The sequence below is a fragment of the Eleutherodactylus coqui genome, chromosome 1 (assembly GCF_035609145.1).
Source record: "Eleutherodactylus coqui strain aEleCoq1 chromosome 1, aEleCoq1.hap1, whole genome shotgun sequence".
Lineage (NCBI taxonomy): Eukaryota > Metazoa > Chordata > Amphibia > Anura > Eleutherodactylidae > Eleutherodactylus > Eleutherodactylus coqui.
Window position 1 is genome coordinate 459,251,246 of NC_089837.1, and position 24,598 is coordinate 459,275,843.

The following is a 24,598-nucleotide window of genomic DNA, read 5'->3' on the forward strand; positions in this document are numbered from 1 at the left end:
TCACAGCGGGATACAGCTGATACTATTGTTTCAGCTGTATCCCGTCCCTGATAACAGGCTCGGTACGAAGAACAGAGCAGTCCAGCTCTGTTCTCCATACCTGACACGAGGTGCTCAGCTGTATAACAGCCGGGCTCTCTGTGCAGAAACCATCTAGATGCAGAAGACAAGCGGGGACACCTCGCTTGTTCTCTGCATTCTCCGCTGGCAGCACAAGGTGAACACTCATCTTGCGCTGTAAATGACACAACGATGATTGCTCAAAAGTCCCTTGAGCTACATCTTTTGAGCCATTTTCGCTGTGTCTAAATGGGCCTTTACGCAGTAGTGTTTAATAAAACACCCGGCCAAACTACTGAAAGATGATTAACATAGCACCCCAGAAGATTTAGCTTGACATTTGGGGAACAGCATTGCTTCAGAGGAAAGCTTATACTCCACGACTAATGATCCTTATACACAGGCCAAGAATCTCACAATTCTTGTCTGCCCGATTAACCAAGCTGGTGATATCACCAAGTTGCTCAGGCAGCCTGTTTAGACTGGTGCAGTCCTCATTTGCATCTGTGATAGGAGATTCTGTCGCCCTCTGCAGACAGTTTCAGGATTCATGTAACAGCCCTGAAGTTAAAGGGGTTGTCTCGCGAAATCAAGTGGGGTTATACACTTCTGTATGGCCATATTAATGCACTTTGTAATATACATCGTGCATTAAATATGAGCCATACCAGAAGTTATTCACTTACATGCTCCGTTGCTAGCGTCCCCGTCGCCATGGTTCCGTCTAATTTCGGTGTCTTTTTGCTTTTTTAGACGCGCTTGCGCTGTGCGGTCTTCGCCCTTCGGCTCCGCTCGGCAGCATCAGCGTTTTGGCTCCGCCCCTTGTACGCATCATCGCGTAGCTCCGCCCCCGTCACGTGCCGATTCCAGCCAATCAGGAGGCTGGAACTGGCACACGTCATGGGTCGGAGCTACGCGATGACGCGTACAAGGGGGCGGAGCCAAAACGCCGATGCTGCCGAGCGGAGCCGAAGGGCGAAGACCGCACAGCGCAAGCGCGTCTAAAAAAGCAAAAAGACACCGAAATTAGACGGAACCATGGCGACAGGGACGCTAGCAATGGAGCATGTAAGTGAATAACTTCTGGTATGGCTCATATTTAATGCACGATGTATATTACAAAGTGCATTAATATGGCCATACAGAAGTGTATAACCCCACTTGATTTCGCGAGACAACCCCTTTAACTAGTTTCAGACAGCATAACCCCAAATAGATCTGAGATCACATGACCATCTGAGAAGAAAATATGCCAGGAGTATCAGATAGAAAGGAATAAATAACTAAGGCTGGTCTCACATGGCCGGATTTGTATTGCAGATTCCCCAACGCCGTTCACGCTGACGATCTGCGATAAAAAAAAACACGGGCATTTGAAAGACATATCCTTTTAGGTTTCCTCCTTCACACTTGTGGATACGAACTGCTTATTACGCAAGCGGAAGGAAAATTGCAGCATGCTCTATTTTGCAGCTGCATCCACGCCAACGACCTCCATTTAAGTCAATAGAGGCGTCCAACCCGCAGTCGATGCGCAACTGACATTGCATATGTGCTGCGTTTACCCACGTAATCACTAAGTGACCTCACAGGAAATACAATCGAGAAAAATAAACAAAAAAACAGCACTCTGCATGACCGCCTGCGAGCCGCCGCAATACAGTTTAATGAGGTATGCGGGGTCACACGACCTGGTCGGATTACGGCTGTGAGCCCGGCCTAACTGAGATAACACTAGCTCTCATATACTAGGCGGGAAAAAAAGCTACACCATGAAGAAATTGGAGAAAAACAAAAACACCAGAGTGGCCCTTTAAAGCCTCCCGCACACAAGCAGGTTAAACCTGCCGCGCTCCCTCACACAGAATACTCTATTTGCCATCTGACTATTTAGCAATCTTCTAATGAAATCAGGCAAACCGGCGGTGGCCAGAAGTGTGACGACAAGCAAAAACATGCAACATCCTGAAGGTTCTAACATAGAACGTTCTGAAATAGAAGATTATGCGGCCGGTCACATGACTCCCCAGCCATATAATAAGTCATTCACGTCAAAAGACGGCTCGGTAAATATACCGGCCGTTGGTCAACAAGGAACCATCCCACACGTCAGCGAGCTGAGAAGAAAACCAGTTCACTCATGGGGCGTTTAAAGGCACAGGACGAACATCATTTCATAGTCCCCTACTTGCGAACATTCGACTTACGAATTTCGCAAGATACGAACTATCTGTCCTGCACAGTATGATGTAATGCTATGGCATTACATCATACTGTGCAGGGACCGGGCAGGCTTCTATCAAGCCTGATAGAAGCCTGTCCGGTCAGATCGCGGTTGCTAGGCAGCAGGGGGCCTTCTGAAAGGCCCTAGGGCTGTCTATGCAGAGCGCCTATCAAGCTGTGCGCTTGATGGGCACTCTGCATAGGCAGCCCTTGGGCCTTTCAGGAGGTCCCCGGCTGCCTAGCAACCACACAGCGTCCCGCGATCTCATCGTGGGACGCTGTATCGGCCCCCTGAACGTCGGATGCAGGCTGTTTCTTACAGCGGGCACCCAGCGGCAGCAGTTCGTCGGAACTGCTGCCACCGGGTGCCCGCTGTAAGGACAGCCGGCACCCGACGTTGTATGGAGCGGGATCCACCCGCGATCCCGCTCCATACAAGCATTTGTTCGACTTGCGAACAGGTTCCTGGAACGGAACCTGTTCGCAAGTCAGGGACTATCTGTATAGGGTGGCGCTATACAGATTATAGAAGCAAATCACATCCAAAACATGCTCATTAACCCATTCACAGCCAGGGTACATCCATCCTCCATTCTGCCAGCATTTAAACAAACCAGCATGTCAGGAGCAGCAAAGAACAGGAGGGACAGCAGCAGGGCAGGAGGATGGGTTTCTGGAGCCAGCTCCAAGTGGGCAGTCGAGAGTAAAAGGGGTGGGTTGGCAAGCAAAGCGTGGGAGCCGCAGAGCAGAGACAAACCAACCCCCCACGCCCTCCTCCTGGCACTGAGTGTGAACGAGGAGGAGGGGGGGGGGGGGGAGCTGTTGCTGCCAGAGTGGGTACACATACCTGCCCCTTCTGGACATATCCGTCTCCCCCCGCTGTGATGTCCTCAGCCGTGGGCTCCTGATCTGCGGGGCAAAGAAGCGGCAGTCAGTACAACATAAGCACATCCTAAACTGCATATTACTGAACATGGTGCGCAGGACAGGGACACAGACATAACTTAAGGGATGGGGCAGGGAACCGCAGGCTCAGTGCATTTGGAGTGTGAGCAAGTTTATCTTCACTTCCCTACTTCCACAAGCAAATTGTAGATCCCCATTAGGAAGAGCTGTGATAGACATGATGATTAGTTAGTATAAAATGTCTATTGATTTGTATAAACCAAATGTATTATGCTGTTGTAATGACTTCAACCTAATGTGAAACTCTGCTGCATAAGGAAAGAGTTAAATCACAGTGTTATATATATATATATATATATATTGCTTGTGCCCATCTTGGATGAATCCCCAGCCCTGCCCCCACACAGAAAGTTACTAAATAACACAGAGACCTCTCCACCCCTCCCATCCTGAAGCTAGATAAACAATGGGTTGCCACATACACAGAAACTGCTTAAGGTTGCCTGCATAGAGGACAGAGTCCATGCCACATCAGCACTTGGAGAGGATGGGCAGAGAGGTGGGAGATTCTATATGATCCGACAAATGAGAATCCTATATGTTACTGATGTAACCTGTTGCACGCCCATTCTATGTCTTTACAATAAAAGGCCCTGTCTGGCTGTTTCTGGGCAGAGAGCCATTTTAGATATGAGATTGATCGCTTGTGTCTAATCTGCTCGACGATGTGTGCACACTGTACAATTCGGAAGCTACAAAATACCCCGAAACCTGCTGGAGAAAACCATAATCCAGATCAGTGACGTCTCTGGGTGGACCGAGTTAGAGATTTTGATTTCTTTCATTCTGGAAAAATACAGAGATCGGCAGATGGCACGCAGAACTCAGGGGCCCGAAAATCTACAGAACACGGTAAGATTGCTTTATGTAATTCTACCGATGTGAGCTGAATTCGGACTGCTTTTCTGCCCATTTCTGATCCAGAGCGATAAATCAATGAAAGACAGGTAATATAGTTCTTTCTTACTCGGAAAAAAGACCACCGTTTTAACCTGCTTAAGGGGTATTTTGTATGCTGTGGCTGCTATGTCTGAGACGGTTAAAAATTGTGTATACAAGACCAAGAGACAAATTCTGTGAGGGTTAATGTGTCAGAAGGGCGGACTCAGCTGTTTAAGTCTGAGGGAGCACGCCAGAGAGACACTTACTCCTAGGTAAACTAGTGTGAGGTTAAAATTTATGATACGCATATTTACCTTTATGATTGAGCGTGTTATGTTCTCATATGTGGAAAGGTATGTACGCGGAGAAGTATAGCCGTGGTGTGACGGCTGACTCCAGAAACTCTTGGTCATTGAAAATAATCGTCAGTCTCTGTGTATAGCTAAAATGTCCTGTCCAGACGGATTACTAGTAGAGGGTGGGTTGTTATAAAGGTAGATGAGATATATACCTTGAGCCGTTGTGGGTATTCTCCAGTAATCCTGTCTGTTTGGTATTATAGAAAGAATGTGCAGTGTTTATTATTGGGGGAGGGCTGCTGATAAGAGAGTGGACTGAAAGCTTTTTCCAATTAACCCTTTCTGTTCCCTTTGTCTTGTGTTTTGTAGAATTAATGTGCATTGTAATCTGAGTGGGAAAGAGAGGTTATATTGGAAGGATTTGAAGAAAGCAGATTTTACAAGAGAAACACTACTGTGTCCAGAAACTTCGGATAGGATAGAATAAGCAGGCAGAATAGAATGAGGGATCAGTACAGGATGTTTTGGAATATGCAAAACATGTAGAAATGTTATACAAAGAGAAGGATCAGGAAAAGTTGCAGAAAGAAATGTCAGGTTATGGACAGATAAGCAGAAATGAATATGGACAGATAAGATAGACTGTAGAAAGTTTTCAGAAGATGAGCAGGAAGCCTAGCAGAAAGAAAGGCGTTTTTAGCTAGTTTTTTGCTATAACGTAGTTAAGAGATTTAAGAGGGGAAAGCATGTAGTGGGGTATGTGTATTGCTTATGAACAATGTAATGCCTTTGTGTTGACTACAGCCCCTCCCTGTAATGGCGGCCGAGCTTGCAATGTTTACAACCCCACATAGTGTGACTCTGCAGCACTTCCCCCCCATGTGCTCACTTTCAGGGTGTGTGATGTTACTTCCGGTCCCTCTCCATCCGGGACAGGACCTGGCCCCGCCCCTTCCTCCTCCAGCGGCCATTTTGCCTCCTGAAAGTGCTGCTGCCCCTGGCCCCGTCCCTTCCTCCGGCAGCCATTTTGCCTCACCTGGGAGATCTGTAGCCCCGCCCTTTCTGCCTCTGGCGGCCATTTTACTGCACTTGGGAGGCCTATATTCCCCAATGCCACTGTATCCAGTGCTAACATCATGATTGTCTGAAGTAAGGTTTTGTTTGACCGGACTTTGTTACACTCCAAGATGTGGCCACTTTGGATGTGTGATAGGTTCAGGGAAACAAACCTTTGTGAAGATACAGCTTGGGACATAGATGACTAAGCTGGTTTATAGTGTATGGAAGATTGGAGTTGATGCATGGGGGGCAGAGACCAGGAATACATGACAGGGGACGCTCTCTCATGTTCCCAGGGGCTCTGTTTTCCACTGCCCGCTTCTCCAATGGCTACTCAGACCGATGATGTTATGGAAGGCTCCTACAGACGAAATAATTTCCCTATAGTCACCCAGCAAACTTTTTCACGCAATTTGATGAAGTAATTTAACTTTTTATGTGAAGAAAGAGGGACTGAATTGCCCAGAGTAGGATGTTAATTCATCCGTATTCTTTAGTTTTTCCTTAAGTCTTTTGTATATTCTAGTGTCAGTCTACACTGAAGCTATAATTATATTCCGACAGGAGAGTAAAAGCTAAACGCTGGCCATTCCCTGAAATACTATTACACTGGGTGATGTAAAATTTTACTTGTGTTGCGCCCCCTTGTGTTAAAAAATGCTAACTGCGACCTGAAAGAAAAATTAATTTTTTTTTTTAAGGAGATTTTTGCTCAGACTTCGCTGCATACAATGTCACCTTGACCTACAAAGTGCTTGTTTTTGTGCCTCTTGGTTTACTAGTTTGAACGCAATTACTCTTTTTTCCATTGAGTATTCCGGTTCAAAAGGGGGGAGGCATAGGTGATCTGGGTCATAGATGATCTAGGTGTTGTAGATTAGCTATTGGGCTTTTAAAAAAAATAAAATAAATGAAATAAGATAAAAAGGAAGTAAATGATTTTGTGCTACAAGATTCCGAGCCATGTGAAATAGAACATCAGCATGATTATTTAGTACTAATACAGTAAGGAACTGCAGGTATGCAAACAGTTACCAGAACCTCTGTTGATAATGCATATGTTGAGCTTTTTGCAGATGGTACCAGGGTGAGGATTGATGACTCCACATCGGATATGCAGTGGTCACACAACAAGATGTCCTAGAAGCAGAAGCTCTGCCTCCGCATGTCTCAGTACAAGAAGCGTAATTGAAGGCCCTCACTGAGGCGAGTAGAGTGGCGAGAGGTAAGACGGCAACCATTTACACTGACTCCTGGTATGCATTTGGCATAGCTCATGATTACGGCCTAATATGGAAGGCCAGACAGTTTTTACCTTAGCAGGACAACCAATTGAGAATGGTGCAGCGGTACAGAGTCGCATGGAGGTCCTACTTCTACCTGACAAAGTTGAGAGTTCACACCGATTCCTACACTGGAGAGGCGAGAGACGACACCCTCGCTGACAGCGTAGCAAAGGCAGCGGCCCTCAAGCCGTGGAAGAAAGATACTGACAGCATGAGTCAGTGGTAAAAACTTTGGACATTGACTAAATTTGGACTTTGATATTCTAAAGACTTTTACAGTTACAAGCCAGCAAGGAAGGAAAGAATAAATGGACTAATATGGGAGCAGCAGAAACAGGACAGCGTATGGTGAACAGTCAACAGCACTTGCCTACCACAGTTCCTGTATCCCATGATGACCCAGCTGATGGACGGAAAGACCCACCTAGTAAAGCAGCAATGACGACGACGCTTGAAAGAGGATGGGCGACTTCTGGGTTCTCTGTAGCTGCTGCATCATTTGTCCAATTTAGCATGATCTATGCCATGGGTGAGACAGGGCAGAAGTAAATTTGCCACATCACACTTGCCTAGACCACTCTACCCATTTCAGGGATTGCAAATTGACTACGTTCAGCTCCCACTTGTTGGGAAGTATGAATACGTGCTTGTTGTTGTTGATGTCTTTGCAGGGTGGAGGCTGACCCTGTTACCAAGGCAAACAAGTAGGTAACCGCAAAGAAGCTCATGAACAAGGTAAACTGTGAATATGGGGTACCAGAAGTGATTCAGAGTCAGACAGAGGTATAAACTTCGCAGGTGAATGTAACATGTCATGTCTATTCTGGGTGTATCCCAGGCCTTTTACATACTCTACCATTTTTAGAGTAGTGGCAAGGTGGAGAGACGTAGTGGCACACTAAAAAGTAAGATACTTAAAAATGACGCCACTTTGGAAAGACTGTCATCCAATAGCCTTATACAGTGTTAGATATGAACCCAGGGGGGATTATACATTACCTCCCTATGAGATTGTTTGGGCTAGCCCCAAGGCTAGGTCGTTACTATCCTCAGTAGTTACAATTACAATCTGATGTGTTGACTGAGTATGTGATTTCCGTTAAAGAACTAACCAAAGCCTATGCACAGGTGTTCTCTTCCAGACTCAGAGGCAGACACTGGGACACATATCTTGCAGCCTGGGGATTGGGTGTGCGTCAAGAAGTTCCTCAGGAAGCACCCTCTTGAGCCCCGATTTGATGGCCCCTACCAGGTGCTTCTGACTACCGCCACAGCTGTGAAACTAGCCGAAAGACTTACATGGATCCATGCTTCATACTGTAAGAAAGCTTCAGATCCTGGAGACCAGTCTTAGTTGTGCCAAAGACATTACTCTGGTTAGGGCTAGTGAGAGAGGAGGGTGGCAACTGAAATCCTTAGTCGGAAGAATATGAGGGTATGGTTACCTTCTAGTATAACTCGTCCAATGCTCAAGTAGCCGCATATTCCTTCGACTATTGTATTGTGGTCCTGTGTCTAGGCGCAAGATCCCACCGCAGGCCAGATTTAGCTCAGTTCAGCTGGTTATATGACTTACATACCCGGGGAATACAATATGTTCGTGCCACTGATAACGTCTGGGGAGAAGACTGCCGTTATTGGGGATTAGTGGGATGTAACACAGGAATAGACTGGTCCTATAAACCGCGAAGTGCCTCAAATAAGAAAGATAAGAGCGGGAAATCCCTAATTAGTCGTATAACCCTCCTTGAAAATAATAAGGACAGCAGGTATTGGAAGGCTGAACTTAGTATGTTGCTTGGTTTTAATGCGGTTTTTACACTAACCATGGGAAATCCAAGCCCGGGGGACGGAGGGACTTATAGTCTGGGGACATACCAGTACGGGAGGACAGATCCCTTAGAGAAGTTTAAAATAAGGGATATGGTAGATGCACCCGAATGGAAGCCTTCACTTAGTCCCGTGCCCATAATTAACCCCCTCCGCCGTAAGATAAAGACCTTGACGAACATGATGATCATAGCCGACCCTACCTTTGAGGACACCTTGACAGTAGCAACTGGCTACTCTGACCAGGATCTCTGGTTGGAGTTGATGAGGTACAATGCTAACAGGAGCAACAAGTCTAACTGTTGCGTGCGGTAGTGCCCGACTACACTCGGGGATGGTCCCCCTAAATCTCCCTGTAGATGCTGAAGAGTGGTTTATTAGTCTCTTCACGAACATTTCCACTAATTACACTGTCCGTGAGAAGTGGAAGAAGGAATACTCTATAACTACTTAAGTGTTTTGCACCGGAGAGAGTATTACTGACTACCCTGGAAACTACACCTGCCAGGCAAATAGGCAGGGTGGAGGGAGATTTTTGGGGAACTCACCAATATTTCCCTTGTTTGAAAAAGATGAAGAGCCAGTTCCGATAATGCCAACCACATACGCTACCAAAGAAAAGGAGAAATGTACTAGTACTGCGCCTGCCCCGATCTCCTAAGATGGATTGTCAGTGGAATTCCCATTTGCCTAGGAATAGTGCAGAAGACCTCAGGTTCCGGCGAGGGCACACCCTGTGGGGTGTTAATTTGTACAGATAGAGGGTATGGATGCCCGGAAATGAGCCCAGGGAATCCATGGCCTCCCTCTGAGGTGAGGTAGGGATCCCCCCTCCTAGGAGTAGGGACTTACGGGCAGTGGGAAAACCCTGACGCAAGGGTGAGGCGACCTGGACGTGTTCACCATTAGGACTATCTCCAGGAGGGACATTGGTGTGGGTGAAGATTAGGGAGTCCCACGCCGTGCGTACCTGTGCACGCTACTAGTATTGTAACATTATACTAGAGCGAGAAGAGAGACCCCTGGTGGTAGTTTTGATCAAAACGTATACATTGACGTCATAGGATAGCCAAGGGGGGGTACCTGACAAGTTTTAAAAATTAGAGACCAAGTTAAAACTAGATTCGAGTCCATTTTCCTGATCATTATGGTAAATAAACATTGATTGGATTAATTATGTTTATTATAATTAGCAGTGGTTTATAAATTATACTAGAGACGCCTTATAGGGACTAGTCGACCAATAGGACCTACCTCGACTATGACTTTTCAAAATAGAATGGCCTTAGATATGACTTTAGCTAAAAAGGGGAGTGTCTGTAAGATGATAGGGGAGACTTGTTGTACCTACATCCTAGACGACACGTGACCCGCGGGTAAAGACGCAGTTGCCATTAAGAAGCTGACCGCACTAACTAAAAAGAGCTAACTTTTGGGACCAGCACTCGCCATGGATGAGCGGGTGGTAAAGGATCCTGGCACAGACGGGCGTTGCTGCTGTATGTGAACTGATGGTTACCTTTTCTGTTCTAGTCTGCTGTGTTAGCCCCTGTGTCAGAGAGACCTGTGAAACTGATGCTGGAAAAGCTGCTCCCACCATGAGTTTGCTGGATGCATCCCCAGAAGGAGTGGACAAGTCCTACACCCCCTTGAAGACCCTAAAACGAACCTTCAACGCGCTCCAGTTATAGGCTCATGCGCAGAGAACTGTGAAAATTAGATAGAGAATTAGAGGATAGACATTTTAAGGGGGGATTGTGATAGACATGATGATTAGTTAGTATAAAATGTCTATTAATTTGTATAAACCAAATGTATTATGCTGTTGTAATGACTTCAACCTAATGTGAAACTCTGCTGCATAAGGAAAGAGTTAAATCACAGTGTTATATATATATATATATATATATTGCTTGTGCCCATCTTGGATGAATCCCCAGCCCTGCCCCCACACAGAAAGTTACTAAATAACACAGAGACCTCTCCACCCCTCCCATCCTGAAGCTAGATAAACAATGGGTTGCCACATACACAGAAACTGCTTAAGGTTGCCTGCATAGAGGACAGAGTCCATGCCACATCAGCACTTGGAGAGGGTGGGCAGAGAGGTGGGAGATTGTATATGATCCGACAAATGAGAATCCTATATGTTACTGATGTAACCTGTTGCATGCCCATTCTATGTCTTTACAATAAAAGGCCCTGTCTGGCTGTTTCTGGGCAGAGAGCCATTTTAGATATGAGATTGATCGCTTGTGTCTAATCTGCTCGACGATGTGTGCACACTGTACAATTCGGAAGCTACAAAATACCCCGAAACCTGCTGGAGAAAACCATAATCCAGATCAGAGCTACATGCCTGACAATGTCAGCCAGTGTGCTACTTGTGCAATGCATGCAGTCCTTGATCAGCCGATCGAGGGTGCATACTGTTACGCAAGATGCATGCTCGTCGCACGTTTAGAAGCCCAAATCCTGGATCTAAATGAGTGACTTACAACACTGTGATCCACTGACAACATAGAAAGGAGTTTGCTGCTCACTGAGAAGCAGCTCACTGGGAGAGAGGCGGGGGCGGACGGTAGTACGGAAGAGCATGGGGAGCAGCCAGCCAGCTGGGTGACAGATAGGAGGGGAAGAGAACCAGAGAGGCTAGTCCTGAACTGGCACACCCCAACAAGTTTGGCAAGTTGGCAGATTAGGGTGATGCCATTACACAGCCAGCACGGCTGCAGCACGACATGCCCTCTGAAGGCCAGGGGGATAACTGCTCCAGTGAGATGGGGACAGGGAACGCAGGACAGGCTAGACAGGTCATAGTGGTGGGGGACTCCATTATAAGGGGGACAGATAGGGCAATCTGCCATAAAGACCGGGATCATCGAATAGTGTGTTGCCTTCCTGGCGCTCGAGTTCGACACATCACGGATCGGATTGACAGATTACTGGGAGGGGCTGGTGAGGATCCAGCGGTCATGGTGCACGTTGCCACCAATAAACAAATTAGAGGTTAATGGAGGGCCCTCAAAAAGGTTTTCAGGGACTTGGGGTCCAAGCTTAGGACGAGGACCTCCAGGGTAGTTTTCTCAGAAATACTACCTGCACCTAAAGCCATACTAGAAAGGCAGCAGGATCTTAGGAAGGTATACAAGTGGCTCCAGAGTTGGTGTAAGAAGGAGGGATTTGGGTTCCAGGAGAACTGGGCTGACTTTGCTGTCGGCTACAGGCTCTAACATAGGGACTGGCTGCATCTCACTGGGGAGGGTGCAGCTGTGCTGGGGAAAAGATGGCTAGAAAGCTGGCGGAGTCTTTAAACTAGGGGGGAGGGGGGAGGAGGGCAAAAAGGGAAACAAGGGTAGTCAGTATAGCTAGCAACCTGGGTCTAAGTAATGGGAGGCGAGCAGGGGATGGGGTTAGTACAGTTAGAACAGCCAATAGTAGCAAAACAACCGTATAAATTGTATGGCTACGAATGGAAGAAGTCTGATCGGCCAAGTGGGTGAGCTTGAAGCAAGAATGATTGAGGAAAAGTACATATAGTGGGAATAACAGAAACATGGCTTGATGATAAGTGCAGTTGAGTGGTGAATTTACAAGGTTACAATCTCTTTAGAAGAGACCGTGTGGAACAGAAAGGGGAGGGGTATGTCTGTACGTTAAATCGTACTTAATGCCGAGGCTACGGGAGGATATAGGGGCAGGAGATGAACACGTGGAATCTCTGTGGGTAGAAATATAGGGAGAAAATAAAAATCCCGATAGAGTTTTCTATAGGCCACCAAAAGCAACAGAAGAAACTGAAACCTTACTATAAAGGCAAATAGAAGAGGTGTCAAACCAAAACGAAGTAATTATCACGGGGGACTTTAATTATCCAGATATAATATGGGAAAACGAGACCTTCAAATCTCACAGGGGTGATAACTTTAACTGTTCTCAAGAACTTAACTACCTTACTCAACTGGTACACGAGCCTACTAAAGGGAATGGGGGTACAGGTTTATCAAGCTGATAAAGACCCGAGCACAGGGTCGATATGTGGCTGCTTGCTTCCTCATGCTATTCCAATAAAGAAGAGGATTTTTAATGAATGCTGCCTGGTTCTTCTCCTTTTCTGCATTGATGACCAATGGTGGACCCGGGGAGTCGGGACCCTAACTGCGCTATTGTATAGTGCCTTGCACCAGCGGTGTGACTGAACTTTTGGAGTGCTGCTGTAACTCTTTCTTCTTGTGTACAGTTCTCGACACAGGTGCTCAGGAAAGATGTTGCAGTGCTGGAGGGGGTTCAAAGAAGGGCACCTAAATTAATACATCGAATGAAGGGACTATTTACCCTGGAAAAAAGATGGCTAAGGGGTGATCAAATAACTATGTATAAATACATTAGGGGACAATACAAGGATCTCTTCCATAATCTGTTTATACCCAGGACTGCTTCGGTAACACGAGGGCATCCTCTAAGTCTAGAAGGAAGCAGGTTTCGTCACCTACACAGAAAAGGGTTCTTTACTGTAAGAGCAGTGAGACTGTGGAACTCTGCCGGAGAACGTGGTGATGACAAAATCCATAAAGAACTTTAAGGGACTAGATGTCTTTCTAGAGTGGAAGGATATTATAGAATATAAATTTTAGGTGACCAGCATCCGGGTCTTACAGACAGGTGAGAAGTATTAAAAGGTTGATCCAGGGATATCCATTAGGGAGTCAGGAAGGAATTTTGTTTCCCCGGAGGTGCTAATTGGCTTCTGCCTCTTGGGGTTTTTTTGCCTTCCTCTGGATCAACAAGGACGTTGAATAAGGCTGAACTAGATGGACATTGTCTTCATTCAGCCTAACATACTATGGTACAATGATGCTAACAGCCACCGCAGGTTACAAAGCGGTCAGAGCAGGTGAGGGGGCAACTATATCCTTCCATCCCACCCACCCAGGGGGACAGAGAAAAGAATGGGAGGGAGGGGATTCTCACCACCACCACCTCCGAGTGTGGGCCAAGGAAAAAGGGGGCAAGGTAGTGGAGGGCTGGTGACACCAGCCTCACCCCCCTCTCACAGCCGTCCCACAGCGCAGACCTCTCTAATCTTCTATTACCCCTCTTCTCCTGTTAGTAAACCTCCCCTCCCATCTACTCTGGAGGCCGGCGCCATTACTTACCGCTCATCTTGTCTGGAGGGGAACGTAAGAATGCCAGAATTGAAGAATCAGTTTGTAAAGCAAAGTACTTTTTGTGAAAAGCTGTAATTGCAGCGTGATATTCAGATTCATTTTTTTGCTCTCTGCAAATCAGATCATCAACAATTTCATACAACATTCTGCAGGTTTCTTCCAAATAATTCACTGTAGCTACTGATTCACGCAATTCAAAGTCGGGTTCTTCTACCTCATCATCTTCCACCTGTGGTTGTAACTTTTGAGGACTGTGGAAAGGTAATGATCCAAACCAACCTTCGGGATTATTATTACCCGTTGCAACCCAGAACAGAAGTTTCTTGGTCTCAGAGTTTGCAGCAAGTATATTTTGACAGCTGATATTTTCCTGAAAAGTAATTGCATGCTTGTGTTTGCATGGTCCACCATTTCTGCCTATATAACATTCACACAGACCTAACTGTAAATCCACAGTGTACCAGACATCACTTCTTCTTGACTTTACTTTATACAAACCATTTTCTATTTTTTTTACTAGAAGATCCTTGCACTGGTTTTCATTAATTTTGTCCATGGATTCTAGATATTGTTCTGACCTTCCACTAACAACATTAATAAGTTTCCTTTCATAGTACAAGCCTAAATCTGAAATGAGGAACTGCAAGAGCTGCACAACGCTGTATGCTCTGTTACGTAGAAAGAGTTGATCTTTTAGAACACGAATGGCAGATTCAGTTATGTTTGTGTTATTCCCACAGGGCAGGTCTTTTCGAAAGCATAATGCCCATTGCTCACGACGGCGGCACAGATTTTCAACATAAAATTGAAGGGCAGGAGAAAGCTCAGAGGTAATAAGATTATGCAATAATACTTTAAATTCCTCTGGTGAACTGCTGTACAGAAGTTGTCTTATTTTTGTAAAGCTCTCCAGTCTTTCCTGTTTCGAAATGCCATGCTTAGAGTCAAGTAACCAACGCCAAACAGCTTGCAAAATATGAACGATGCATAAAAGTATGGTGGCACTGGGGAATACATTCTTTATAGCATTCTGCTCAGCCTTAGAATCGTTTGTTAAGAAAACAACTGGGCCAAGTTTTCCTCGTCCACCAAAGGCACTGTCAGTTAAAAGTAACTTATAATCTTGAAGAGCTTGAAGTAGTACTTTCTCGGACTCGGAGCTTGTTAACAAAACTCCAAGGGGTAGGCTACCCACACAGCTGTCAGTCATTATCAAGAATATTCTGCAATTGTATCGGTCGGCATTCCCGGATGAGTCAATAAAGCAAATACTCCCAGAGCTCTCGAATGTGTGAACCCTTTCCATAATAGGTGTGCACATACTAATGCAAAAGTCGTCTGATGAAGTGCTGCAAGTAATCTTAATACCTTCACTTTTTAAAACTTCTACTCTGGAAACAATTGACTCCAAAATCTTTTCTTTTGTAAAATCACCATATTTTTCTTTAAATAGCGTAGTGTACAGATGTTGAACCCAGCATAATGAGGGACACCGAGCAGCATCACATGCAACCCGCTCATAATCTTCATCGTATTGCTCCATCAGGTCCCGTTTATGTAGTTTTAAAGCATGTGTTGGGCCATTACCAGCTTTGAAAAATTCTATAAATTTTAAGCGTACTTCTGACCCCACATCCCGAAACTTCAGGCTCTCTGCTGATTTAACTCTGTGATTGTGAGCTCCAGAAAATTTAACCACCGTGGGGTATTCAGGCATGAACTTATCAGCTGACCTTTAAAGAAGAAAAAAAAATGAATAATTAACCCTGCAATTTCCTTAATTACGGGAGTTTGCAAAGTTATTTGCTAATAAATTTCTAGACATTTATAGGCCAAATACTGTACCTGCTATTTTTTACCACTACTTTAATAGTTACAGACATCTTATGTGGACAATCGGTATGTTTTTTCGAAGGTTTTTTCACTTTGTGATGATCCGGCATAGTATTGTGTTGGCACCTGTACGTTTGCTAGAAAAATAATAAAAGCAATTAGTGTATCCAATAATACAGAAAACATTAAAATACTCAAAAAATCTTATTAAATGTAATTTCAAGCGTATAAGACGACTTTTTAACACAGCAAACTCTTCTCCAAAGTCGGCGGTCATCTTATACGCCGAGTATCGTCTTATACGGCAGGTGCTGCAGGCAGCCGAATACTTTCTGGTTGCGTCAGTGATGTCTTGCAGTGACACAACCAGGAAGTGTCTGGCCGCCTGCAGCACCCGCCCGTGCTGTAAGTATGGCCTTCTGCGTGTGTCTGTGTGTGAGAGAGAGGGTGGCTGGGTGAGTGGGTGAGTGAGCGGGCGGGCAGGCAGGCGGCTGTGTGAGCAGGTGTCTGTGTGTGTGAATGCTGGGAGTGATGGTTGATGAGCACGAGTGGATGCATGTGGAATGTGGGTGATGTTGCAGGAGCAACCATCAGCCAATCGCTGGAGGGGAAGTCTTATACGGCGAGTATATTCCAAACTCTATATTTTAACTGGAAAAGTTGTAGGTCGTCTTATACGCCGGAAAATACGGTATTTATTTAGATATGTCTTACCAGCACTATAAAGAGTGTCATACACCCATCCAATTTGTTCTACAAATTTACTATTCCTATGACCAAGTTATGCATTGAAACATTTACCGTATTTTACAGTGTATAAGACGCCCCCCTAACTTTACCCCCCAAAATTTGAAAAGAAGTTTTTAAACATCACACAGATTTTTAATCTGTACTGTAGTATGTTTAAATACTGTCCCCAGTACCTGTTCACGGGTCGGGCCACCTTAGTGCTGCAGAGCGGAGAGCCGTGGCGGCATGTAAAGGGTGCCCGACCTGTGAAACATCTTCCTGCAGACATAACATACACACATTACAGATAGACATAACATACAGACATTTCATATGACATGACATACATAAGACACTGATTATAAACACCCGGCAAACTTCCTGCTTATCTGTCAATCAGAACTGGCCTCTGTGCAGTCCCCATAGCAACGGGGCCAGGACTTCCTCTGGAGAGCAGAAGTACCGGCTTTGTTGCTATGGGGGCCTCACGGAGGCCAGGTCTGATTGACAGATGAAGCAGGAAGTTTGCCGGGTGTTTATAATCTCTGTTGTATGTATGTATGTATGTATGTATGTATGTATGTATGTATGTATGTATGTATGTCTTGCACTGGTCGGGCACCCTTTACATGCCATCGCTGTCTGACCCGCAAAGCAGTGGTGTAGTCAGGAAAAGCGCCATTTTCCTGACTACCGTGTATAAGAAGCTCCCCGATTTTTGGGGTTAAATTTTTGTTAATAAATAGCGTCTTATACACGGTAAAATACGGTAACCCACATACGCTAGCAAATGAATTCAAAATTAAGTAAACAAAAAAAGATATAAAAAGGAGCTGACAGTATAAAGTAACCGCAATCAGCAAGTTTTCGTTCCATTATGGACCATCTCTCACCCCTTCCATCAATAAAAAGTAAGCATAAGATACAGTTCTAACCCTAAAAATATTACAATTTTACTAGGCCTGTATGTCATCATCCACATCCATAAAAGGATAAAAGACGACGTTTGCTTGTAACTGACCTCGTTTTATAACTATTTTTTACTTGAAAAGAGTTTTACAGCGCCCAGACACAGCGATTGTCAACATCCCAGTTACCTTTAATAAAACTTTATTGGCCTCGCAATATCTTCCTCGTAAGACTCTGTAAGTTACATAGTTTAAATTTTCACATTCTTTCCTCCATTGCTGAAATTCCTCTTTTGTTCTGCAACGTAATCTCAAGACAACGGTACCATTACTTTTGGAGACGAAAATCCCGCTGTTTCTTGGAATAATGAAATCCTTTTCTTCAGTAGCTTCCATGTTGCATTAACTCTCCGTGTGCCGATCTCAAAAGGCGCGGTGAGTCAGCTAACCAATATCTATGACGAGAACCAATCAGGTTGCTGGAATTGCTGTATAGTGATCAACTGGTGTGTAAAATGTCAATATGCGGTCAGGCTCCCTACATCCTCCATGCTGCTTGTCCTGCCCGCTGCAGAAACACAATACAGATAGTCCCCGACTGGCGACCAGTCGAGTTACGAATTTCGCAAGATGCGAACAATCTGTTCTGCACAGTATGATGTAATGCTATGGCATTACATCATACTGCGCAGGGACCGGGCAGGCTTCTATCAAGCCTGATAGAAGCCTGTCCGGTCAGATCACGGCTGCTAGGCAGCCGGGGACCTCCTGAAAGGCCCTAGGGCTATCTATGCAGAGCGCCTAGCAAGCCGTGCGCTTGATGGGCACTCTGCATAGGCAGCCCTGGGGCCTTTCAAGAGGTCCCCGGCTGTCTAGCAACCACACAGCGTCCCGCAATCTCATCGTGGGACGCTGTCCGGCCCCCTGAATGTGGGGTGCCGGCTGTTTCTTACAGCGGGCACCCGGCGGCAGCAGTTCCGACGAGCCGCGTGTCAGAGCGGTATTTAAAGTGTTAACAGTTCCGACGAGCCGCGCCGCTCGTCGGAACTGCTGCCGCCGGGTGCCCGCTGTAAGCTTTAAGAACAGCCGGCACCCCACATTGTATGGAGCGGGATCCACCCGCGATCCAGCTCCATACAAGCATTTGTTCGACTTGCGAACAGGTTTCTGGAACGGAACCTGTTCGCAAGTCGGGGACTATCTGTCGTAAAACCTAAGAGAAGAGCGAGATCCCAAGTGAGAGCTGCAGAAGTGGAGAAAGCAACTTTACAATCACGTAACATGCATCAAATAGAGATCCCAACACGCAGCACACGGGCACAGATCCCAACACGCAGCACACGGGCACAGATCAACACCTGAGAAAGACGCAAGACAGTAAAGGAGAACTTCAGTGTGAGCAGGGAAGGGGCAACCGGATGAGATTCCTATCCAACCACTGAGTGCAGGACAAAGCAGCAACACAACACACAAGCGCACGCCAACTATACCGCACACACACACACACACACACACACCCCTATACCGCGCACACACACACCCCTATACCACACGCACACCTATACCGCGCGCACGCACACACTCACACACACACCTATACCGCGCGCGCACCTGTACCTCGCACGCACACCTATACCGCGCGCACGCGCACACACACACACACACACACACACACCCCTATACCGCGCGCGCACACACACAACCACACGCCAACAGGCACACACACACAAACACAATAGCCACCCTACATCCACACACACACCTCGTGCTAATAAGCACCACACACGCACAACTGCACGCTAATAGGCTCCCCACACACAACCACACATGAATATGCACCGTGCGCACGCACACGCTTCAACGTACTGAATACACACAAGCACATGCTAGTACATACCACATACACAGAGAGCCACATGCTTATATGCTCTGGCTACACACGCTAATATGTACCACATACACACGACCACCACATATACTGTATAAGACACTAACACAACACATACACGCTAACTACATACACCCATGAGCACATGCTAACACACCACCACGCAGTAGCCTTACACACATATCCACACACTAATATGTACCACATAACACCCCACGTGCTAATATGCGCCATATGTACTGTATAAACATGAGCACATGCTGGCGCACTCCACCTCAGCTTCTCTCCAGCTCACCCAGCTTCTAGTCGCGCTCCGGTGACTCCCCCAATCAGGTTGCTAAAATTGCAAAAAAGGCAGAAGTGGTGTGGAAACAGTACCTATGTGCCCCGGCTAACTATGGACCAAAACCCCGGCAGTAATTATAGCCCACGTGACGCCTTATAACAACTGAGACGCGCGGAGACTCCCTGAGTCACCAATCACATCCCAGCCGGCGCCATTATTGCCGAGCGCGCCCTCAGATCCCCGCGCACGCGCACTACAGCCCACAGCGGAAGCCTTACCATAGAGAGCAGCCAGCACGGCAGAGCGGCTCATGAGACAGCAGCTCACGCAAGAGCGCCGTGACTGCCGTGAGATGAGCACTACAAGGAGGAGCTCTGCCTCCTCCAAGATGGCGCAGACTGTGAACATTACAGATTTGTCTCTGCAACAGCTCGAGGGACTGAAAAGTCAGCTGGACCAGGTACAAGGGCAGCTACCAACGGCGGGGTGGCTGCCATGTATGCTGAGACTTGTAGTCCTTGCACACCCCATTAATGGCAGAGCAGTGACTTCTCCCTGTGTCTGCGTACATGACAGCATATAGACATCTTTATGTGTCTTGACAAGGCTGAATGCACAGTGACCTGACCGGCATCGCATGACCGAGAGTCCCCATTCCTGACCGGGCATCGCATGACCGAGAGTCCCCGTTCCTGACCGGGCATCGCATGACCGAGAGTCCCCGTTCCTGACCGGCATCGCATGACCGAGAGTCCCCATTCCTGACCGGGCATCGCATGACCGAGAGTCCCCATTCCTGACCGGGCATCGCATGACCGAGAGTCCCCATTCCTGACCGGGCATCGCATGACCGAGAGTCCCCATTCCTGACCGGGCATCGCATGACCGAGAGTCCCCATTCCTGACCGGGCATCGCATGACCGAGAGTCCCCATTCCTGACCGGGCATCGCATGACCGAGAGCCCCCGTTCCTGACCGGGCATCGCATGACCGAGAGCCCCCGTTCCTGACCGGGCATCGCATGACCGAGAGCCCCCGTTCCTGACCGGGCATCGCATGACCGAGAGCCCCCGTTCCTGACCGGGCATCGCATGACCGAGAGCCCCCGTTCCTGACCGGGCATCGCATGACCGAGAGGCCCCGTTCCTGACCGGGCATCGCATGACCGAGAGCCCCCGTTCCTGACCGGGCATCGCATGACCGAGAGCCCCCATTACATCGCAGCACACTCTAATTCACTGTGTATCGCGCAGTTGGACCCCTATTGGTTTTTATGAGCAGCGTATGCAACACTGTCCATACGCTATACATTGCATATGGCGACGATCTATACGCAACGCCGCTATGATATAGAGGGGAAAAAAAGGCAAAAGTCACACTGTGCATGACCGCGTGTATGAGAGAGATACGATGTCATGCGCAGTGCACTCACTGTCATACGCAGCGCTAGCCGGCTCACACAGACCGCTAAAACGCTGCATGAACCACGCGGTCGTGTGAATGAGCCCTTAGAGTAAATCCCTGTTGACTTTAATGGATCTGTGCGGTCCGCTACAAGCACGGCCCAAAAAATACACCCAAGGGCTAATCCGCTTTCATTGACTCCATTCACGGCGCATCACATGTCCGTGCAACACGCAGTGAAAACACGGTCGTGAACTTGAGCCGTGACACTAGGGCTACACACTGCTGCCGTGACAGAATACTGACAGAAAACCCAACTCCGTTGACTATCGGTCACGCGTCACCGGACTCCTCCCACCGTAACCAAGAAACCGCAACCTTCCTGCAATTTGGTTGTTTTTCCAATAACTAAACTGCAGACAAGTCACGCAGACTGTTTTAGGCCTTATGTCTGCGGCACGCAGGGAATCTGCCCGCGGGGATCCCTCCACTTCTGGGTTCGCTGTACTGCGCATGGTCCTCACGGCTCGCTGTTGGACATACGCAGTACAGGGTTTTTTTTTTTAAATCTGCTTCGTCACGGATCCGCGGCACGTCCGCAGTGTCAGCTGCGTATCGGACAGCTTCCATTTACTTTAATGGAAGCCGTCCAGGTGGGATCCGCAAACGGAGCATGCTGCGATTTGTTTTCCGGGCCAAAAGGTCCACAAATCAAATCTGCATGCTTTTTAAACTATTTGCGGACGGCGGCTTGATTTGTGGATCTACTGCACGGATTCCGCAAATCAAATTTGCCCGTGGACATGAGGCCTTATGCAGCTTGCTGTTGTGTGACACATGTGACTTTGTAGTGCAAGTCTAAAAACAAAACAAAAAACCCCCCTAGACCAGGAATTAGTTTACTGCTGTACTAGTTTGTTTACCCCCCTGTATAACAAGTGATGAAGTGACTGGAGGGTAATTCTGCGTTGCACCTAATAGATCTTGTATTTGCATTGCAGGAAGTTGAGTTCCTCTCCTCCTCCATCGCGCAGCTGAAAGTGGTGCAGACAAAGTACGTGGAAGCCAAGGAATGTCTGAGCGTGTTACATAAGAGTAATGAAGGTCGGTGACGGCGCCGCCTCTCACTTATTACATGTCTCTTTATATTCACTAACCTTCTACTTTTCTTTTTTGACAGGGAAAAAAGTGCTTGTTCCCCTGACCAGTTCTGTATCCTTCTGATGATGTAAGAGTGACTTCACATTGGCGCAATATGAGCCATTTTACGAGCGCCGATCGGCTTGTTTACATGGTCTTCACATAGGCTGCTTCCATATATATGGTGAATGAGCGATGGTACATATAATCGTTCATTCCCCCCACACTTTCATTGTCGGGCGCACATCCAATGTCTTAGGTAGATGCGTTTCCGACAACAATTATTTCCGCAGTACAAAAGATCCAATCAGCTGACAAATAAGCGTTTACTCACTTGTTGGCTGATAACGGCTCTGTTTGGGTGAGCGAACTTTGAGATGAACATTTTGTTTCTGATCGTTGGCCTTTATGGGGTTCATTCCATAGGCAAGGTGGCTGGCTTTCCTGGCAACGACCAGTAAACAACCAGAGGGCAGGGAATCAATATAAGCGACAGCATGGGTTATATAGAGAAAAACTTCGTGACCGCCTATGTGAGTACTCAGTCAGGCGCAAAACAATTTCACTGCCGTATGCAGAACCACAGCCGGGTTCACAGATGTAAAACGTTGCGTAAGCCCCACAGCGTTTTACGCGGCCCGGCCTGTAAGAATTTACCACATGTTAACAGTGTGATGATTAACCCCTTCCAAGTTAAACATGTATGATACTGGGAGCTGCCTGTGACTTCCAATAAATAGGTCTATATATATATAGTGGTCTGTAACTCATTTCCTTTCTGCACGACTGTAAAAACCTGTACAGTAAATATATAGAATATATATATAAAAAAAAAAATCTTTGCATGAATTTTTCCCAAACTAAATGCTAATGTGTACTAAAAATGTCACCTAAAGAATGTGGCTGCAAAATCTGAGAACTTTACCGAACTGAAGTATGCCCCGTACTGTATGCAGTAAACGTGATCCACGCCATTCAAGAGTTTAGTGCTGAAACTGTAACTAAAAATGACTTCTTAATTGGTCGGTTGGTATAGATTTCTTAATTCCGCCTTCCTGCAGATGTATGTGCCTGGTACACTTAGCGACGTATCCAATGTTCTCATAGATGTGGGCACCGGATATTACGTGGATAAGGTAAGTGTTCTCCCACTGTACGCTGTTATAGTAGCCTGTGGATTTCTACGTCCACGTTGGTGACTGGAATATACTGCATCTACTGTAGATCCAGGCGTCTTATTTCTGTCTTATCTGTCACATCTTGAATTTCTCTCTAGAATGTGGGTGATGCCAAAGATTTCTTCAAGAGGAAGATTGATTTCCTTACAAAGCAAATTGAGAAGATTCAGCCCGCTCTACAGGAAAAACACGCCATGAAGCAAGGTGATGCCATGTTTTATATTGCAGTAGGGTCATGAAGTGCATAAATGTACTGTAGATCATGAAGGTGAACTGCAGGTAAATGTATGCTAGGAGGGGGGGGGGGCGGGGGCATCGTCAGTCATGATCTCGCGCTGTCCCGACGACGTAAGGGTACGTCATGTTGCGCAAATTACCAGCCTGCCATGACGTACCCTTACGTCATAGGGCAGGAATGGGTTAAGGAACTGGTCACCTAGGGTGGTTGTGCAGTGCATAGGCACAACGTTATGGAGCTCTTAGAAAGTAGTTCAGTGGTCAAGCTGCTGCTTCAGTCTGGAGTTCCCCTTTCATCCTCCTCAGGGAAGTTATGCAAAAATGACCATTCACGGGCAACAAACTGTTATCCTTCCAAAGTCCTTCATACACAGCAGCGTCCCGTCACCTTGTGATTTGTCTCTACTGTTGTGGCTTTATATGTAATGCCGCTTTATAATCCTTTTTATGTTTATCTCTGCAGCGGTGATGGAAATGATGAGTATAAAAATCCAGCAGTTGACAGCGGCTCAGGCCGGGACATCCAAGGCCTAGTCCAGCCTACAGATACTCTTCACAGAAGCTGCTGCGGTGAAGGATGATCACCAGTATCCCAGGCCATGTCTGCCAATGCAGTAAACCCCCTCACTACATCAGACACCAGCAGAGTGTCTCCGCAGAGACTTGTGGCAGCTCTATGGCTTCCTCAGCCAAGGGGTTAATTTATTCTTTTTTTGTTTTTACATTTTTTTTGTATTTGAAAGATATAAAAGCATCTAAACTAGAAGTTATGGATTATTGTCGTTATTTTGGCTTTGTGTTTGGCTTCTGTATGAAAATCGTTAGGCTTCTACTATCAAACTGTACTGATTGTGAGAAATCACTGGCTGTACTTGTAGGACATACTTCTGATTATGGATTATTCACATATAAACTGCAACAAAGGGCAAACGGAATGGGGGAGATGTACTAATCCTTTAGTGGTTATTGTGTAACCTGTGACCAGGCTATCTAATAGTGCTCTGTATGTGGCACAGTCACTAATGCTGGATGACAAACTGGCTACATCTCTATACCCTTTTGTCTAACTTAACCCGATGTAACAGGCCATACTATATCCCCACTCCGGACTAAACCTGCTGATAAAAGGGTCTAGGCCAGATTATATCAATTCATTCCTCTCAGGCCAGATTATACCCCATTAAATCAGTAGTGTTGAGTGACATACACAAGAATTAATGTT

The 24,598-nt window shown here is 46.6% G+C and overlaps 2 protein-coding genes and 1 pseudogene across 2 annotated transcripts in view; 1 reads left to right on the forward strand and 2 right to left on the reverse strand.

The window, feature by feature from the left end:
• Nucleotides 1-19,537, reverse strand: part of LOC136583385 (uncharacterized) — a 41,825-nt gene extending 22,288 nt beyond the window's left edge. The window contains exons 1-5 of the mRNA XM_066584240.1: nucleotides 19,427-19,537; nucleotides 17,433-17,811; nucleotides 15,619-15,743; nucleotides 13,762-15,506; nucleotides 3,131-3,192 (exon numbers count right to left, since the gene is read on the reverse strand). Of these exons, the coding sequence (XP_066440337.1) occupies nucleotides 3,131-3,192; nucleotides 13,762-15,506; nucleotides 15,619-15,743; nucleotides 17,433-17,639 (2,139 nt within the window). The 5' untranslated portion in view covers nucleotides 17,640-17,811; nucleotides 19,427-19,537. The remainder of the gene's footprint in view (nucleotides 1-3,130; nucleotides 3,193-13,761; nucleotides 15,507-15,618; nucleotides 15,744-17,432; nucleotides 17,812-19,426) is intronic.
• LOC136583369 (uncharacterized) overlaps nucleotides 1-19,636 on the reverse strand; it is a 200,049-nt pseudogene extending 180,413 nt beyond the window's left edge.
• Nucleotides 19,637-19,734: 98 nt separating this feature from the next.
• LOC136583353 (prefoldin subunit 5-like) lies at nucleotides 19,735-24,142 on the forward strand. Its single transcript, XM_066584239.1, has 6 exons — nucleotides 19,735-19,877; nucleotides 21,823-21,925; nucleotides 22,002-22,033; nucleotides 23,023-23,097; nucleotides 23,238-23,343; nucleotides 23,840-24,142. The coding sequence occupies exons 1-6, from the start codon at nucleotides 19,770-19,772 to the stop codon at nucleotides 23,908-23,910; spliced, it is 495 nt and encodes a 164-aa protein (XP_066440336.1). The 5' UTR covers nucleotides 19,735-19,769; the 3' UTR covers nucleotides 23,911-24,142.
• Nucleotides 24,143-24,598: the final 456 nt, after the last annotated feature.

Coding starts and splice junctions, on each gene's coding strand:
- LOC136583353 (XM_066584239.1), top strand. CDS start 19,770: ATGAGCACTACAAGGAGGAGCTCTGCCTCCTCCAAGATGGCGCAGACT. Junction 19,878..21,822: donor TGAAAAGTCAGCTGGACCAG/GTACAAGGGCAG, acceptor TTTGCATTGCAG/GAAGTTGAGTTCCTCTCCTC. Junction 23,344..23,839: donor AAAACACGCCATGAAGCAAG/GTGATGCCATGT, acceptor TTATCTCTGCAG/CGGTGATGGAAATGATGAGT.